Below are 20,712 nucleotides of genomic sequence, written 5' to 3'. Positions count from 1 at the left end.
GCCAAATAAATATTTTAATATTTTTATGTCCAGAAAGAATTTGTACATTCTACACCAAACCAGGATAAACTTTTCCCAACTTAACAGAGCCAAATAAATATTCTATCTGTTGGTGTTTGCTTCTAAGAATATAGTCCTGGACTTTCATAACTGACTTACTCCCAAAACGTGATCTGAGAATTAATTCCTCTATAAGTCCAGTCAAGCTTATTGCCTTGTGGTTTTTCTACTATTTTCTTATAAGGGAAATTCCACTATTTCATGTTTTGGGCTTACACGTGTGAAAGATGACAGGTTGACAGTCCCTGGAGACTCAAGATTTCTTGTTATTCCATGAACTTATCTCCTGACTGGCAATGTGCCTCCAGACCTTCTCAGGTCCATAGAGAGCCTGTGTGTATAGCACTCTTTCTTATGGGTTTCCTTTGTGATGCTGGTGGGAGGTATGATGGACAGCAACTGAGGGACTGTGGGTTGGTAGTGTAAATAATGATTGGAACCATTCACATCTGAGTTGTTTTTTTCATCCCACCATGTTCAAAGTTGGTGGCTCCTTTGTTTTCTTCTCTCAAGACCATCACATCTCTTGATATCATTGTTCTTAGTGTGAGATAGTGGGAGAAACATGGATTTCAGTGCTACCAACCTTGAGTCTTCATTATAATATTACTATTATCATGTAGCATTATTGTGAGGATTTAAAATAATGTAAAGCATCAAGAACAGAGCCTGGCTAACATGCTTAAAAACATGGTAACATTATTAGAGTTGCTTTATTAAGTAATCAGAGCAGAAATATGGCTTCCAAGCAATTTCAATTATAGATTAAAAAGCCATGAGAGTCATTTACTTTGGAGAGACAAAACTCTGCAACTATATGTAGAAAGGGAAAAATTGCAATCAACTGATTTTATACATAATGCCAAACTTTTAACTTATATAATTGGTTCTGGGAATGCAGCTCTTGAGATCAGCCAGCTTATTCTTTTCATTTTTTGTAAAGATGAAATTATAACAAAAAGGGAGAAGTCAAAGCTTTTGCCAGATTTTTAAAGCTGTAAGAGTGGTGGTCACATTGCCGAAAGACCTAAAAAAATGTAGGCTCGGATCTGGTCAAGTTACAATTGACCTACTATGAAGACATTGAGGTAGAATGTTCCAGTCAGCTAATGAACTGAAGGTTAGAAAAGAGGTGGGATCTGCGGCGGTGATTTCTGTGGTCTTGATGTTGAGGCGATTTTGACTCTATGACCATGAATAAGTCTCAAAGGAAGAGAATGTGGGCTCAAAACTGAAAATTGGGGTTCCCCCAAATCAGGCCATTCAAGAGAAAATGAAAATGAGAGAGAAGGCTGGCTTGAGAAGTAGGAGGAGAACCAAAATATTATCCTACTTTAAACAATAAATTAAGGAAACAAATAAAAATTTGGGAGTGTCAATTTTTAGAAGCTTTAAAATGTCAAGGAGAAAGATGGTGGTGCAAGGGCTATTGATATTCTGTTGATCTTGCTTTGGTTATTGGTAACCATGTAAGAACAGTTTGAGTAGAATGATAGGGGCAAGGGTTAAAGAGTGTGGTTTGATGAAAAAATAAGGGTATTGTATGCCAATTATTTTTGTTTTAAGTTTGCATGAAAAGAATTAGAATATAGAATTGCCTATTTCAGAGGAGTTGAAAGATGTTTTTGTCACCTGCCCTAGTCAAGATAGAGTTAATAGAATAAATGCACAGTAATTTCAAAAGCATTAGAGAGCATGTTTCCATGGAAACATCAACCTACAGAGAAAGAGAAAGAGCTAAGATCCCCTGACAAAGAAGAAACAGCAGAGTTCTAGCCCCCACACAGTACAACAGGGAGAGATGATTACACGTTTCTTTCAGCTTCCCTGTGAAGATGCATTCTGGGTTCAGGGTGCTGTCCTATTGAAGACAAGGAAAGGGGATAATGGAGTTTGGTTTAAAGAACTCTGGCCCTCACCTGGCTTGAAATTCTGGCCCAAGGGTCAAGCACATTTTAGAGTATTGGAAAAGATCAATGGGTGTCTTAGCTAAATAAATCTTTAAATACAGTTTGATCTTTCACTGACCTCTCTGTTTTAACCTGGTCTGGAAACAGCACCATAAAACATCATGATCTTTAGTAACACTTCCAGAAATGCAAGAAATGTAGAATGTGGGTTTGTACATAACCTTCAACTAGTACCTGACATTACAGTTTTCATCTTGGTGCATTATCACTTATTAGATACATATTTGGTCTCACTTCTTTCAGATCAATGATATGCCTTCCACTGCCAGCCCTGCTGTCAAGAATGAATTCTTTTATTTTACCATAGCCCCAGAGAGCTCTCCTCCAGATTATGTTCCAGGAATCACATTTACAAACTCTTTGTTACTAACAAACCTTCATTTCTCCTAACATTCTACATTCCTGTTTTATATTCTGTTCTGCATCATTTCCATCTCCTTGGTCTTTCCTTGGCCCATGGACCCCCAAAATTGTTTTGTTCCCTCTGTAGAATGGCTTTCTCCACATAGCAGGTGCCATGCATGCCTGGGTTTTCTGAAAACAGAGATGTGTTCTTGAGTGAGTCAACAGCTTCAACCACTCCCCCCATCTCTCACACACAGCTGTAACATGATGTAATGTTATACTGCCCAATCTCCCCTAGAGACGTAATCTTTACCCAAGCATCTTGAATATTCTGCCTGTTGGAAATCTTCTTCTGCCCCTGAATACCTTCCCTTTCTTGACCCCTTTCTCCTTCCCATTCAACGTAATTCCTCCTAGAACTATCTACTTGGAAGTTCTGCCTCTGTTACTGAAAGGTCATATCACAAAACCATTTTTTCAGGAATGGTAATTTCTCATGAGCTCTTCCCAATCCTTTTAACTGATGCCATATCCCTATTTCATCATACATATGTTCACCTTTTGCTCCTTTCCCTCAGTAGAGCTATTAGAGAGTATTATGAAATTAAGCACGTTAGCTGTAGAGGGGGTATAGGCTATATGTGGAGATATTTCCAATGTGTTTGTTCTGTTGCCCACCCAAGACACAAGAGAGAGTAAGTAAAGGCTCCAGAAGAGGGTAGGACAACTTGGAGAAGTGGAGAGAGGTTAAAAAGGAGAAGTCTTTTCCCTTCTTTTCCCTGATGTCATTTCTAGATCACTTTAGATTCTTGACCAAGGGTTTCCAGTTGTATTTGTCTAAGGTTTCTTTACATAAGTCTAAAAGTCCACAGGAAGGAAAGGACTTTAAGTAAGAATCGAATGTCCTAGAGAAATCTTTGCCAGCCATCGTTTGGCTAGTTTTGGCATAGCCCATGAGTAGTGTTGCCAGTCCATGAGCTAAAATGGGTGTCAGAAAGGCAAGCCTTCACCTTAAAAATATTAGTTGGCATAAAGAAGAAATAGAAGTGCACTCAGGGATCAGTTAGTCTAGGCATTGTCTTTGGAAATGTCCCACCACTTTGTTCTGATTGCCTTTATTGGACTACATTCCAACATATTGAACACCTAATCTGTGGAAGAGGAAAGGAATTTTATGCAGCATTTTTTTAAAAAGACAGTGATTTTAACTTAAGTAGAGCATGGAAATATAAGCTTAAATTCTGAGAACAAAATCTGGTGACACCAGCATTATCAAGAAGAGTTGCTTGTTTCTCTCCCACTGGAGAATTTCACCTTTTTAATTGTCCATACTAATACATGGGTCTCTCATAGCATCTTGGAAAGTCTCACCCATAGCAGAAGTGACTAAGTGTTGTGAGTATGAGTGCCATGACGAATTCCTTTTCATTACCAAATTCTGTTCACAGTTGCCTAAATGAGGAACAGCTTCAGTGTTCAGCACACTTGATTAATTGGCATCAAAAGGCAGCATTGCTGGCTCCCTAAGGAAGTGTTATGGCATCACACACAAGCAGGAGAGCACTCCTTCTGAAAGGATTTTTTAAAGAATTGCATTAGTCTTCAAATAGGGCTCTGGGAGGTCAGAATGACGGTCATTTTGAGGAGTCATTTATTCTAGACTAAAATTTTAAAACATGAGACTATGAGCTCATTTTTTGCCTTTCTTGGGAAGTGAACTTTATACTGGTATAGTATGATTAAGTGATTCTCCACTGCAGAAAACTCACAGGGGCACACACTTTCTCTAACTAATCACAGTAGGAAAAACAAAGGTTTACAAGCTTTAATAATTTGGGATACTGCAAGAATGAGAGGAAAGTACTAAACTGGTGTTAACATTGTGGAAAAGTAGAGATCCATGAATTAGGAAACTGAACTCTGAGCTTAATGTGCCAAAGAGTTACAGAAGTATCCCAGCCTCGGTTTGTTCAGCTTTAAATCAGAAAGGTGGGAATAGGATCTAAAATAACATTCTCTGACATCCAGACTACAGCAGGTAATTATAATAACAACAGTTATGACAACTAACATATCACGCTTAGTATATGGTAAACTTCTAAATCCTTTATGTATATTGAATGGTTTAATCCTCACCACAGCCTTATGCAATAGATGCTCATTATCCACATGCTTTTATGGTGAAGAAACTGAGGAAAAGAAAGGTTAAAAAAAAACTTGCATGGTCACACAACTTAAGAACTAATAGATCTAGAATTTGCATAGAGGTGATCTGACAGCAGCACACTTTCTCTAATACCACACCATACTACCTGTTGATGGATGGGTCTAGGTGCCTATTAAATACTGCATTCCTTCCCTCTTTTTTTTAATGTACTTTTATTGACATATATTTATATACCATATAATCATCCAAAGTGGTCTAATCAGTGATTCACAATATCATCATATTGTTGCGCATTCACCACCACAATCAATTTTGAACATTTTCATTGCTCCAATAAAAAAATACATATAAGAATAAAAATAAAAATAAAAACGAATACCCAAAACATATGATATCCCTTATCCCCACTATATTATTTATTTATTCTTGCCCTTATTTTTGTACTCATCTGTCCATACACTGCATAAAGTGAGTGTTAACTACAAGGTTTTCACAATCATGTGGCCACACTATAAAAGCTATATATTCACACAGTTATCCTCAAGAACCAAGGCTACTGGAATACAGTTCAACAGTTTCAGGTAGTTCCTTCTAACTATTCTAATATACTAAAAACTAAAAAGGGATATATGTATACTGCATGAGAATAACCTCCAGAATGACCTCTTGACTCTATTTGAAATCTCTCAGCCACTGAAACTTTTTTTTTTTCATTTCTCTTCCTGCTTTTGGTCAAGAAGTCTTTCTCAATCCCATGATGCCAGTGCCAGACTCATCCCTGGGAGTCATGTCCCATGTTGCCAGGGAACTTTACGCTCCTGGGAGTCATGTTGCCCATGGGAGAAGATTTCTCCCTCTTTGCTTAGCTTATTTTATCTGTTTTCCTCTTCTGTTTTCTACTCACCTCTTACCACTAAGCATTTTGAGCATTGTCTAGGGTTTTCCATTACTCTGAGCGTAGGATATGTCTTGCTAATGAGGACAAGCTCCTGGGGTGCAATCCCAGGTGGACCCATCGGTGAATCCAGGGGAGAATTGTTCTTCAATCCCAGGTGGACCCATCGGTGAATCCAGGGGAGAATTGTTCTCTTTCCATGGCCTGTGACCTTGACCCCACTGGGGAAAGTGTACAGATGGGTAGCTATGAGGCCATCACAGTTGGAGGAAAGGTTATTTAGAATGCTCATTGATTTGACACGTCGGGGAAAATAAAATCTTTCTGGAGATTGTCTACTTTCTTACATCCAAGCAAATCCTCCTCTGTTTTCTTTCGTTTGAGATAAAACAAATTCATGACATTCAGTTTTGAAATGTTGTATGGGTCATAACTCTCTGCAGTTTTTCACTGTTAGGTCAAAGGGGCTGAGAAGGCTTTTCCTTTTTAATAGACAGTGAATTGACACATCACCATTTGCCCCTGAAATGAATGCAATTCAACCCAAACTGCTAATGGACAAAATACAATCCTCACACCATAGGAGAGGAAGTGTTTTAAATTTTGTCTGTCAGTCTTCAAGATACTTTACGACCTCATTAATTTAACACCACTAATTTAGAATTTAAATAGCTAAGATATGGACTAGCCAAAACTTGAACCTTTTATGATTTATGAAGAATGGTTTGCAAAATAAATTAATGATATAAACAATATTTCAGAGAGGTTTTCAAAGTAAATTAATGGAATAGGTAACATTTCTGAGAAAATGTTTTACCTACTGGAAAACAAACTGTTTTTAACCTGTCTCTAGTGATTATAAATTATTATTACAATCTGTCCTTTAAGGTTCTCTTTTAGGTATCATTTTGCAGAAATAAGATAAAATGTATCTTGAAAATATTTTCACCCAACTTAAGAATCAGTGAATACAAGATTTGCATGGAAATAGTCTGACTGCAGTGGCCTTGCTCTTAAATGACTTCGATATATTGCCTGCTGTAGTATGGATGTGCTTGTATGGGTTGAACATACTACATTTCATCCTCTCCTTGCTTATTTTACCTTTTTCTCTTTTTGGTTTTAGTTTTTCCTAGTAAGAAATTGTTAGCATTATCTAGGCTTTTATGTTCATTTAAGTGTAGGATATCCTATAAATGAGAACAAGAGTCTAGGTTTGATCTCAAATGGACCCATTAGTAAGTCCAGAAGAGAACTGTTCTCTGGATCTTCCTGTCGTCTTGACCTTGCTACACTGAATTGGTCCTTTGGGTTCATTTTGATCATTATGAATTTCTAGACTGGGAACAGTGTCAGAAATTCCTATTTGGTCCATCCAAACCATAACATTAAATATGTAATTTTTAAATAACTTTGCCTCTTTCCTCGAATATTGGCCTTTAGTTGGGTAGTTTTAAAAATGGAAAAAAGTCCACTATTTCCAATCTCATGGGAAATTTTCTAGAGAAAACATGTATAAGAAATAGTAATTTCAAAAAAGAGACCAGAGAAAGACTTTTTGAAAGATTCATTGTTCCACCATTCAGAGGATGGAGTTCAATAATGTAATAGCTACTGTATTAATGAAGTGAAATGTAAAGACAGCAGGTTAAGGAACACCCTGTAGCTTCCCACATTAGGCAGGCAAGGTGGCATGAAGCAATTTATTTTTTTTAGGCAAAGGAGCTAAAGGCTTCAGAAACTAGGCGACACCAAAGACACAAAGTTGAAGAGTTACTAGATTTTCAGATCAAGAAAATTCTGAAGAGGGGGACTTCCTGGAAGATGGCGGCTTAGTAAGACGCGCGGATCTTAGTTTCTTCTCCAGGACACCTACTAGGGGAGTAGAAACGATACAGAAAGCGCCCAAAGCCACAACAGAGATAAAAAAGACAGTGTACCCCATCCTGGAACGGCTGGCTGGCTGAGAGAAGCAGCTCGGGTGAGATCTCCGAGGCGCGTGGGCCTTACCGGGCGGGGTGGCAAGCGGCCGGAGTTACTCCCTTCCCCCTTCCCGGGCCGGCTGGGAGAATTGGAGAGGCGGTCCCCTGAAACCAAGGCGACTGGCGCCCACACCACGCGCAGCCCCCGGACCAACTGAGAGAATTGGATCGGAAACCCCCAGGCCGCGGAGAACGGTGACGGGTGGGGGAGGCCCCTTCCAAACCCGTGACTCCCGGGGAACGTGCACTCTCTCGGGCGGGCCGCTGCCGCTGGCGCCCTCCCGCCACGCTTGTTGCCCAGGGCCGACTAGGAAATTCGGACGGGCTCTTTCCCTGGCTGCGGCACCAGCAACCCTCCCTGCGTTCGGACCCCGGGCCGGCTCAAGCCGTTTCGGCTAGCGAACCCCCAGGACGGCGAGAGTTTTCCAAAGTTTAAGGTCCCACAGCACCTTTTACTGGTGGGACCCGCAGACAAACGTGTGCCACGAGCGCCACCTACTGGGCAGGATAAGAAAAACAGAACCCAGAGATTTCACAGAAAAATATCACAACCTTGCTGGGTCCAACACCAAGAGAAATCTGAATAAATGCCCAGACGCCAGCAGCAGAAGATAACTGTCCACGCTCAAAAGATTGAGAATATGGCTCAGTCAAAGGAACAAACCAATAGCTCAAATGAGACACAAGAGCTGAGACAACTAATGCTGAATATACGAACAGAAATGGAAAACCTCTTCAAAAATGAAATCGATAAATTGAGGGAGGACATGAAGAGGACATGGGCTGAACATAAAGAAGAAATAGAAAAACTGAAAAAACAAATCGCAGAACTTATGGAAGTGAAGGATAAAGTAGCAAACATAGAAAAAATAATGGATAGCTACAATGATAGATTTAAAGAGACAGAAGATAGAATTAGTGATTTGGAGGATGGAACATCTGAATTCCAAAAAGAAACAGAAACTATAGGGAAAAGAATGGAAAAATTTGAACAGGGTATCAGGGAACTCAAGGACAATATGAACCGCACAAATATACGTGTTGTGGGTGTCCCAGAAGGAGAAGAGAAGGGAAAAGGAGGAGAAAAACTAATGGAAGAAATTATCACTGAAAATTTCCCAACTCTTATGAAAGACCTAAAATTACAGATCCAAGAAGTGCAGCGCACCCCAAAGAGATTAGACCCAAATAGGCGTTCTCCAAGACACTTACTAGTTAGAATGTCAGAGGTCAAAGAGAAAGAGAAGATCTTGAAAGCAGCAAGAGAAAAACAATCCATTACATACAAGGGAAACCCAATAAGATTTTGTGTAGATTTCTCAGCAGAAACCATGGAAGCTAGAAGACAGTGGGATGATATATTTAAAATACTAAAAGAGAAAAACTGCCAACCAAGACTCCTATATCCAGCAAAATTATCCTTCAAAAATGAGGGAGAAATTAAAACATTCTCAGACAAAAAGTCACTGAAAGAATTTGTGACCAAGAGACCAGCTCTGCAAGAAATACTAAAGGGAGCACTAGAGTCAGATACAAAAAGACAGAAGAGAGAGATATGGAAAAGAGTGTAGAAAGAAGGAAAATCAGATATGATATATATAATACAAAAGGCAAAATGTTAGAGGAAAATATTATCCAAACAGTAATAACACTAAATGTCAATGGACTGAATTCCCCAATCAAAAGACATAGATTGGCAGAATGGATTAAAAAACAGGATCCTTCGATATGCTGTCTACAGGAAACACATCTTAGACCCAAAGATAAACATAGGTTGAAAGTGAAAGGTTGGGAAAAGATATTTCATGCAAATAACAACCAGAAAAGAGCAGGAGTGGCGATACTAATATCCAACAAATTAGACTTCAAATGTAAAACAGTTAAAAGAGACAAAGAAGGACACTATATACTAATAAAAGGAACAATTAAACAAGAAGACATAACAATCATAAATATTTACGCACCGAATCAGAATGCCCCAAAATACGTGAGGAATATACTGCAAACATTGAAAAGGGAAATAGACTCATATACCATAATAGTTGGAGACTTCAACTCACCACTCTCATCAAGGGACAGAACATCTAGACAGAGGATCAACAAAGAAATAGAGAATCTGAATATTACTATAAATGAACTAGACTTAATAGACATTTATAGGACATTACATCCCACAACAGCAGGATACACCTTTTTCTCAAGTGCTCATGGATCATTCTCAAAGATAGACCATATGCTGGGTCACAAAGCAAGTCTTAACAAATTTAAAAAGATTGAAATCTTACACAACACTTTCTCGGACCATAAAGGAATGATGTTGGAAATCAATAATAGGCAGAGTGCCAGAAAATTCACAAATACGTGGAGGCTCAACAACACACTCCTAAACAACGACTGGGTCAAAGAAGAAATTGCAAGGGAAATTAGCAAATACCTCGAGGCGAATGAAAGTGAAAACACAACATATAAAAACTTATGGGACGCAGCAAAGGCAGTGCTAAGAGGGAAATTTATTGCTCTAAATGCCTATATCAGAAAAGAAGAAAAGGCAAAAATTCAGGAATTAACTATCCATTTGGAAGAACTGGAGAAAGAACAGCAAGCTAACCCCAAAGCAAGCAAAAGGAAAGAAATAACAAAGATTAGAGCACAAATAAATGAAATTGAAAACATGAAAACAATAGAGAAAATCAATAAGGCCAGAAGTTGGTTCTATGAGAAAATCAATAAGATTGATGGGCCCTTAGCAAGATTGACAAAAAGAAGAAGAGAGAGGATGCAAATAAATAAGATCAGAAATGGAAGAGGAGACATAACTACTGACCTCACAGAAATAAAGGAGGTAATAACAGGATACTATGAACAACTTTACGCTAATAAATACAACAATTTAGAGGAAATGGACGGGTTCCTGGAAAGACATGAACAACCAACTTTGACTCAAGAAGACATAGATGACCTCAACAAACCAATCACAAGTAAAGAAATTGAATTAGTCATTCAAAAGCTTCCTAAAAAGAAAAGTCCAGGACCAGATGGCTTCACATGTGAATTCTACCAAACGTTCCAGAAAGAATTAGTACCAATTCTCTTCAAACTCTTCAAAAAAATCGAAGTGGAGGGAAAACTACCTAATTCATTCTATGAAGCCAACATCACCCTCATACCAAAACCAGGCAAAGATATTACAAAAAAAGAAAACTACAGACCAATCTCTCTAATGAATACAGATGCAAAAATCCTCAATAAAATTCTAGCAAATCGTATCCAACAGCACATTAAAAGAATTATACATCATGACCAAGTAGGATTCATCCCAGGTATGCAAGGATGGTTCAACATAAGAAAATCAATTAATGTAATACACCATATCAACAAATCAAAGCAGAAAAATCACATGATCATCTCAATTGATGCAGAGAAGGCATTCGACAAGATTCAACATCCTTTCCTGTTGAAAACACTTCAAAAGATAGGAATACAAGGGAACTTCCTTAAAATGATAGAGGGAATATATGAAAAACCCACAGCTAATATCATCCTCAATGGGGAAAAATTGAAAACTTTCCCCCTAAGATCAGGAACAAGACAAGGATGTCCACTATCACCACTATTATTCAACATTGTGTTGGAGGTTCTAGCCAGAGCAATTAGACAAGAAAAAGAAATACAAGGCATCAAAATTGGAAAGGAAGAAGTAAAACTATCACTGTTTGCAGACGATATGATACTATACGTCGAAAACCCGGAAAAATCCACAACAAAACTACTAGAGCTAATAAATGAGTACAGCAAAGTAGCAGGTTACAAGATCAACATTCAAAAATCTGTAGCATTTCTATACACTAGTAATGAACAAGCTGAGGGGGAAATCAAGAAACGAATCCCATTTACAATTGCAACTAAAAGAATAAAATACCTAGGAATAAATTTAACTAAAGAGACAAAAAACCTATATAAAGAAAACTACAAAAAACTGCTAAAAGAAATCACAGAAGACCTAAATAGATGGAAGGGCATACCGTGTTCATGGATTGGAAGACTAAATATAGTTAAGATGTCAATCCTACCTAAGTTGATTTACAGATTCAATGCAATACCAATCAAAATCCCAACAACTTATTTTTCAGAAATAGAAAAACCAATAAGCAAATTTATCTGGAATGGCAGGGTGCCCCGAATTGCTAAAAACATCTTGAGGAAAAAAAACGAAGCTGGAGGTCTTGCGCTGCCTGACTTTAAGGCATATTATGAAGCCACAGTGGTCAAAACAGCATGGTATTGGCATAAAGATAGATATATCGACCAATGGAATCGAATAGAGTGCTCAGATATAGACCCTCTCATCTATGGACATTTGATCTTTGATAAGGCAGTCAAGCCAACTCACCTGGGACAGAGCAGTCTCTTCAATAAATGGTGCCTAGAGAACTGGATATCCATATGCAAAAGAATGAAAGAAGACCCATCTCTCACACCCTATACAAAAGTTAACTCAAAATGGATCAAAGATCTAAACATTAGGTCTAAGACCATAAAACAGTTAGAGGAAAATGTTGGGAGATATCTTATGGATCTTACAACTGGAGGCGGTTTTATGGACCTTCAACCTAAAGCAAGAGCACTGAAGAAGGAAATAAATAAATGGGAACTCCTCAAAATTAAACACTTTTGTGCATCAAAGAACTTCATCAAGAAAGTAGAAAGACAGCCTTCACAATGGGAGACAATATTTGGAAATGATATATCAGATAAAGGTCTAGTATCCAGAATTTATAAAGAGATTGTTCATCTCAACAACAAAAAGACAGCCAACCCAATTACAAAATGGGAAAAAGACTTGAACAGACACCTCTCAGAAGAGGAAATACGGATGGCCAAGAGGCACATGAAGAGATGCTCAATGTCCCTGGCCATTAGAGAAATGCAAATCAAAACCACAATGAGATATCATCTCACACCCACCAGAATGGCCATTATCAACAAAACAGAAAATGACAAGTGCTGGAGAGGATGCGGAGAAAGAGGCACACTTATCCACTGTTGGTGGGAATGTCAAAGGGTGCAACCACTGTGGAAGGCAGTTTGGCGGTTCCTCAAAAAGCTGAATATAGAACTGCCATACGACCCAGCAATACCATTGCTAGGTATCTACTCAAAGGACTTAAGGGCAAAGACACAAACGAACATTTGCACACCAATGTTTATAGCAGCATTATTTACAATTGCAAAGAGATGGAAACAGCCAAAATCTCCATCAACAGAAGAGTGGCTAAACAAACTGTGGTATATACATACGATGGAATATTATGCAGCTTTAGGACAAGATAAACTTATGAACCATGTAATAACATGGATGGACCTAGAGAATATTATGCTGAGTGAATCCAGCCAAAAACTAAAGGACAAATACTGTATGGTCCCACTGATGTGAACGGACATTCAAGAATAAACTTGAAATATGTCATTGGTAACAGAGTTCAGCAGGAGTTAGAAACAGGGTAAGACAATGGGTAATTGAAGCTGAAGGGATACAGACTGTGCAACAGGACTAGATACAAAAACTCAAAAATGGACAGCACAATAATACCTAATTGTAAAGTAATCATGTTAAAACACTGAATGAAGCTGCATCTGAGCTATAGGTTTTTGTTTTGTTTTGTGTTGTTTTGTTTTGATTTTACTATTATTACTTTTATTTTTTTCTCTATATTAACATTCTATATCTTTTTCGGTTATGTTGCTAGTTCTTCTAAACCAATGCAAATGTACTAAGAAATGATGATCATGCATCTATGTGATGATGTTAAGAATTAATGATTGCATGTGTAGAATGGTATGATCTCTAAATGTTGGGTTAATTTCTTTTTTTCCGTTAATTAAAAAAAAAAAAAAAAAAGAGAAGGGATAATTGGAGATGAAGGGATACAGACTGTACAACGGGACTGGATATAAAAACTCAGAAATGGACAGCACAATACTACCCAATTGTAATGCAATTATGTTAAAACACTGAATGAAGCTGCATGTGAGGTATAGGTTTTTTGTTTTTGTTTTTTTTGTTTTTTTTCTTTCTATTATTGTTTTAATTCTTATTCTGTTGTCTTTTTATTTCTTTTTCTAAATCGATGCAAATGTACTAAGAAATGATGAATATGCAACTATGTGATGTTATTAAGAATTACTGATTGTACATGTAGATTGGAATGATTTCTAATTGTTTTGTTAATTCTTTTTTTAATTAATAAAAAAAAAAAAAAAGAAAAGAAAATTCTGAAGAGATGACGATTTCAAGTCTCCTGGCTAGAGCTGTGTCTCTTTATCATTTTGCTGTTAATATCTAGAGAATGGAAACAGAGTTATGAAAAATAGCCACTATTTTTGAGGCATGGTGGTGAGTAGAAGGAACTGTGGGCTGAAGGACACCTGGATCCTGTTCCCAGCCTTATCACAAAATCCTTCTGGACTTCTGGACTTCATCTGAAAATGAAGGGATTGGAACAGATAAGATACTATGTCACTCTTACTGCCATACTAACAGACATACTATTTTAAAAATTGACTCCATCCCCATATCCCATATTATCCATAGCCCCTCCAACATGAAAAAGATAGAATGGGCATAGCCTAAATACCCCATAGAGGGAGAGATAGATCAAAGGTTATGGTGGAGTTATACAGAGGTCGGGTTTAACAAATGAGTATGAGGGCTGAATCAGTATATTGATATTCCTTTTAGTCTCCAGGACCTTAGAGCAGCTAGAAATAAAAACCTAAAATTATGGAACTGTAGCCCATACCAAACTCTGAAATCTGTTCTACAACTAATTGTTGTTGTAACATGCGTTGAAATGTATTGCTTTTTCTGGTATATGTTATTTTTCACAAAAAAAAAAAAAAAAGGAAAAAAAGAGAAGAATGAGTATACTAGAGAAGATAGGATTTAACAAATGGATAAAAACCCTACTCTTTTATAAAAATCTTGAGGGAAAACTGAATATTGAGGTGCTAGAGCTCTTAGCTTGCTTGGAAAACTCTGGCAAACTCTTTTGGATGTCTTCCACGTAGACATACTGCTAAATCATTGCTTTAGGTATCAACATGGTTTAGTGGATGATCTCTTAGTGGCATGATCAAAGTCAAAATGGTGCCAGCAACTTTTACCTCAGTTTGACCATATTGAACTCATTGGACTAAGGCTTTGGCCATATAGAATAAATGTGTTGGGTCTTTCTCAACAAGGAACCAAACAAGAAATGAGATAGATTTTATTTTATTCAATCTGAGTTAGGGATCTAAAGAGCAGGGTCTGAGACATGACCTGAGAATGCTGAATTGCACATGTGGGACTCTGTGAAACTGATTTTTACTTCAGTAGGTGATGCAATGAAACAAACATTAAACTGAGAATCAGATTTGAGGTCCAGACCTGCACAGGGAGGTCACTTGGGGAAGAACCCGTTTCTCCTCTCTAAATTAAGGGTTCTCAACAGATAGCTCTAGGTTTTCTCCTAGTTCTGGCATTCTGAGATTCTGCGCAATATTAGAACTCCATGACAGGTCATCAGGTATTTTAGGGGTCAAACTACATCCCAGGGGCAAATTAAGCATTTTTTTAATGTATTAGTCTTTGGGAGGCTTCCAGGAGATTAAAGTTTTATGGTAAAAGCTCCTGAATTTGGCTACCATTTGAAGCTAGGCTTTCTGACTGTAATTAAGGATGACATGTTTAGATAAAAAAATAATAGCTATGGCACTTCTTTAATCTTAATTATGGTTTAACCCTTTACCCAGGATTTACACATGGAAACTTTGAGTTTTTAATTAATATTCAAAATTGGCAAGTACAGCTAGGACTAAAGGTAGCTGAATATTTTCAGGTTTTATGGAAACTTAAATTGATTTATATGGCCATTTAACCTTGTTTGTCCTCTGTATGTGGAATACAGTCTTTATTCCTTAGACATATTCCATTGATAATCAGATCTTGTTAAATATAATTACACTTTTGTCACTAAGGTTCAAAATGGGGCAAGTTTCTTGTCTCCAGGCACTCAAATCACACTTATATATACTATTTTTCTGGATGTTTCCTGATATATAACTCCATATTTGTATCACTAGTTATTGTTTTCTCCCCATTATTTTATTTTATCACCACAACAGCTATATCTGATAAGCTGTAGGTAAAATGGTGTCTTCATCTTAAGGAAGAAAAATTGAGGCTCAGAGGATTGGCAGCCGAGTTTCCATGGTTAGAAGTAATGACATCAATTATTTCCAATTAATTTTTCACCACCATGTATGGTTTGTTCCACTATTCATCAGGCATCCTTGCTTAAGGCCAGTGTATGTTTCCAAGCTCCTTATTACTGGCTAAAGTCTAGTATACTCACAGAATTATTCAGAAAAATATGGTATTTATGATTAGTCTATATGCTGGTGAAGCATATGAATGATTAAAGGATACTTTGGAGAAGAATATTTTGTATACGGTCATGAAAATGTTCTAATATTTTTAATAAGTATAAAATATGTGAAAAGTTTTGGTAGAATAAAATGAATTTGCAGAGCTGGGAGCATATGAACCTGCAAGAAAAAGAAAAGAACAAATTTTTAAGGAAAACCACAAAGAGCCAGAGCAACAATGCTAGAGAAATTCAACCATAGACCAATTACATTACCCATGAGTGTGATTTATTCTTGAAAGTTCAAATTTCTCAACTTATATACCCAATTCAATGCTGTCCCCTTCAAAAAAATTTTCTTGAGAGGCAATATGCTTGTTCCTTTCATGCTGCTTAATACTTAAATTATTTTTGGATATTCCCTTTTATAATTGCCTTCTGAAGTGGGACACCCTTTTAAAAAATATTCTTAATGGTATTTTAGATAAAAATTCAGAAATATTTAGAGCCTTGTTTTGTGAAAAGACTGGTCCTCAAGGCAGGTAATTTCTTTCTCCTCCTCTCTTTTCTTTTTTTTTTTTCAGAAAGAGAAATGAGACAAAGTTTTTTGCATGCTGTATAGTCTCACAATCCTTCTTTAAAGACTTCTGGAAAGTATTATAAGCAATACACTATTATTATATTAAAACATATTTTCCAAATTAATTATGTTGGATGCTTAAATGTTGGTTTGTTACTTTAAAATACTCCATCTTGTGGTTTTGCAATTATGCAACTTAGAATGAATTCTACAAGCCTTTATTTGAAATGCTGGAGGTGATCAAACTAGTCATAGGTTTGAGCAAAGAACACTGGACAGAAAGATAATGGAGCAGTGCAAGGAATGCAGAAGATACATGGGTTCTATAACTTTCCTGGCTGGACATATCAGAAAGAGTAGCCGAGAAGGTAAGGGGAGAGAACTTGAAGCCATGGTATAGAATGACTTCCTAGAGGAATTGGGAATATCAAGCCTGATGTTACGTAGGAGAATCATGATGGAATATGGGGCTGGGAATGTTGGTTTAAATGTTATTTTTCCTGCCATTAACTTCATAATATTGGGCAAAGAATCTAACCTCTTGTGCATCCATATTCTAACCTATCAAGTTTAAAATATAGAACTAAATGATCTTAAGACTTCTTCAATGTTTAAAGTTGACTTTAAATGTCAGAGACCCAGGTTCAGTTCCCAAAGCCTGCCCATACCAAAAAAAAAAAAAAAAAAAAATTGGTTTTATAAGGAATCCATGATAAATGTCCTCAAGTATTGGAAGAGATCTCATGTGGAAGATGGATTAGATTAAAACAGCTTATAATATCTAAGGACAAAGCAAAGGTCAAGGAGCTGCATGGAGCAGGTTTCAGCTTTATGTAAAGAAGAGCTGCCCAACAGTGAGATGGGCTGTCTTGGGGGTGGAGGGTGATAAATTCCCATCAGTGAAAGTATTTGCAAAAACCTGTGAGAACCCACTTTATGAGTTTGTAGAGGGGAAGCATAAGCTAAAGGAAGTTGTGGGCTAGTTAATTATGAGCATATCTTTCAGTTCTGAGATCCTAGGAATCTGTACTATTTGGGTGTCTTCTTATATTCTTGATTCCATTTGTGGAGGGACACAAGACCATGAAATGACAGGTTTAAAAAGCCCAGCATTTGGTTTATGCCGCCCAGACATCTTTATAATAGCCAGAAGGTTTTGAAACCTAGCAGCTTTATTTAACCTAATGTTACCTGAAAAAATCAAAGAAGAGTCTCCCATTTTCACTCAATGAAAAGATTAAAAAGAGGGGCTTCTAAACTGCCTCCTGATGCAGTCTTCTGCTTCCTTCAGTGTATTAAGGAGTCGTTGTCCACATCCTGGAAGCCCTTAACACCTTCACCAAAATTACAAGACCCTCCTTTTGATTCTTAGCAGAGACATGTCTCACAAGCAGTATCCAGCCAAGGGCTCCAGAGTAGTATGTCATGTGAACACAGAGCTAATAGTCACTGATTCCTTGGACCATTATAGTAAAGGGACATTAATTACCATCAGCACAGCTGCACTAATGCAGTTGTAATGAGCATGCCTGTGGGAATTCCCAATAAGGGATCTGCTCATCAGATCACAGCAACCTGTAGGGAAATGGGGTGGGCTGGGGGTGCAGGTGTCAAGGAGGAAGACAGTTTTACTGGTCTGACTCTAGTTACTCCCACAGTTTCCACTGATTTATGCACATGTACCTCTGTGAAATGCCTCCCCCTACCCTTCCCCACTGGCATTTTTGATCCACCATACACAGTGCAATATCCTTGGTTTCCCAATGTCAACCCATGAAGTCTGATGCCTGATGGGCCATCTCCCAAGTCTTGGAAGTGTGGACTGGGCAAGACCTTAGCAAGAATTACGATAACATGTGCATATCTCTGGGGAGTAAAGATCATAAGCTCCACTTTCTGCTTTTCTTAGCAGAAGTTGTTTGGATACACTCCTACTTTCTTTTCTTGCCTCTCCTCCTCTCCCTTAAATCCACCTCCTATTTTGAGTAATAATTGTTAACACTTAATGAGGGTTTCCTCTATAGGAGACCTAAGGTAAGTGCTTAACATAAGTTATCTCACTGGAGTCTTATAGACCTAATGAGGTAGGTCCTTTTACCCTCCTTTTTGAAGATGGGGTTAAAAACTGGGTTTCAAAAGAGCTAAGTAATTTGCTCAAAGACATGCTTTAGATGAACTCAAACCTAGAGAGCCTTTAAGTCATTACATTATTTTTCCTTTTACTCCTATTAGTGAAAATGAGTGTGACTCAATGAAATAGGAGTTTGAGGGATACCATGTTTTGTAATGATATCTGTATACCTCTCTACCTTTCTTTATCCAATTGGCTCCCTATATACCTATCTTGTTCTTGGTATATCTTCTTCATACTTTTAACCTTCCTTTTATTTTCTCTTCACAGGTATCTGATCAATGTCACTTTTGAAGGGAGGAATCTGTCCTTCAGTGAAGATGGCTACCAGATGCACCCCAAATTGGTGATAATCCTTCTGAACAAGGAGAGGAAGTGGGAGAGGGTAGGACATGTCTTTGGCAATTCTTGAGCAAATAGAGGGCTGGGGTATGAACTTTTACAACACATTGGAGGAAAACAGTCTCTTGATTTTGATCCGTAGAGCTGGGGAGCAAGAGATCATTACTTAGAGAACTCAGAGAAGCCAGTTCTTAGAATGTACAACTTCATTTTCTTGCTACTTTGGTTAATCAAGAGGTTGTTTTATTACCACTTGTTATTGGTTTTCTTGCTTTCTGAATCATGGCTTGACTTTAATTGAAGAGTATTCGTGTGTAACAATTTGGTGAAGAAGTCAAATTGGTGGTAAAATTCAGAAGTATCTGGTATATGGAACCTAACTTATGAGGAGACAGGTAAGGATTTACTGTGATTGCCATGGTTACCATGCAAAAACCTGCTCAGGATTTCTCTCCCTACCATTAGAAATTAATTTCTATGGTGACAGACTGCCTAGGTTCAATTCCCAATTCTACTAACTTGTCTACTTAGAACCTTGGACAATTCTCTTAACTATCTGCACTTCAGTTTACTTACTCATCTGTATAATGGGAATGATAATAGTATCCATATCCCAGGGTTGTTATAAGGATTAAAACATGTAAAGTGCTTAGAAAGGTGGGGTTTTTTGGTTTTTGCTTTTTTTTCACAGGCAGGCACTGGGAATCGAACCCAGGTTTCTGGCATGGTAGGCGAGAACACTGCCTCCTGAGCCATCGTCGCCCACCCTAGAAAGGTGTTTTGTACATAGTGAATACTCAGTAATCATTATCTTTAATTATTATTCTAGTTTTCTAGTTAAATATAAATGTTTCCAAGAGTAATGCTGTCATTGGTGTTTCTTCAAAAATGTTCTGTAGAAACCTTGTCTCTTGAAATGCTTTGCTGAAAAGTGTTTCAGTAGGAAATAAGGTTGTGAAATTCTACCTGTTGCTTCTGCCTCTGAGAGATTTTCAGAGTCTATTAGCTTTCAAAAGGTTTAAGGTATTTTATGCAAAGAAATGTCTTTAAGTTTGTTTAATCTATCATTTCCCAAACTTATTTTATCACAGACCCCTTTGTTCCTAAAATTCATATTCTGTGAAAACTTGTTGGGAAACATTGATTTAAGACAATTTCTGCAAACTCCAGGGGCCAGTTGTTTGAGAAAAAGCTCCAATATGTCAATATAGTCCTGACTAGAAGGAAACCAAACTGTAGATTTCTAGAGCCAGGAAAAGAGACGAGAGAAAGACCTTCTGAAATTCCTAATTTTATTACAGAGAGCCCTGGACAGCTAGTTATATGAATACGAATACTTGTTTAACTGGGCTATGTGGCTCAGGTAGTGCAATCTGGGATGTTATTCTTCTAAAAAAAAAAAAAAAGACCTCAGTGTCTCATGAAATTCCTCTTAGCAGGGCACAGCTCTAAGGTTTAAATGGTGCTTGGCGTTCTTGATTAAAGTTCCCTCCCTCCACTGACTTATCATTTGTTCAGAAATGTCTGCTCCTGAGGCTCCTGCTCTACACCCCAATCAAGCTGCTTTTTTCACTTCTACTGTACAGACATAATAATTTAAGAAGTGTTCTGAGACCCTCGTGTATAACAGGCACTTCTCTATCTCTCCAGAAGAACAGTTATTAATAACTAAGACTTTCTACGTGGATCGGAAGATGTCCAGTGGGGTAGCTCTTACGCAGTAGACTTGTGATTGCTGCCTCAGGCATCTCGCAACTCTCCTTTCTTAAAGAGGTACCACAAGCAGGGGCACTGACTCTTTTCCTCAGGCCTGACTCTGAGGCTTAGGACCC

At 37.7% G+C, this 20,712-nt stretch overlaps 1 protein-coding gene across 23 annotated transcripts in view; it reads left to right on the top strand.

Moving 5' to 3' along the window:
• Positions 1 to 20,712, top strand: part of GRIN2B (glutamate ionotropic receptor NMDA type subunit 2B) — an 849,505-nt gene that overhangs the window by 714,998 nt on the left and 113,795 nt on the right. For all 23 annotated transcript variants that reach the window (XR_013179559.1, XR_013179558.1, XR_013179557.1 and 20 more), the window contains one exon: positions 18,809 to 18,923. Coding sequence is in view for 17 of the 23 variants with exons in the window: in XM_077170132.1 (XP_077026247.1) it covers positions 18,809 to 18,923 (115 nt within the window). In the remaining 6 variants the exon portion in view is untranslated. The remainder of the gene's footprint in view (positions 1 to 18,808; positions 18,924 to 20,712) is intronic.

This window comes from Tamandua tetradactyla, chromosome 7, assembly GCF_023851605.1.
Source record: "Tamandua tetradactyla isolate mTamTet1 chromosome 7, mTamTet1.pri, whole genome shotgun sequence".
NCBI lineage: Eukaryota > Metazoa > Chordata > Mammalia > Pilosa > Myrmecophagidae > Tamandua > Tamandua tetradactyla.
Note: the sequence above shows the minus strand (reverse complement) of the source record. Positions and strands in the feature narration are given on the sequence as shown.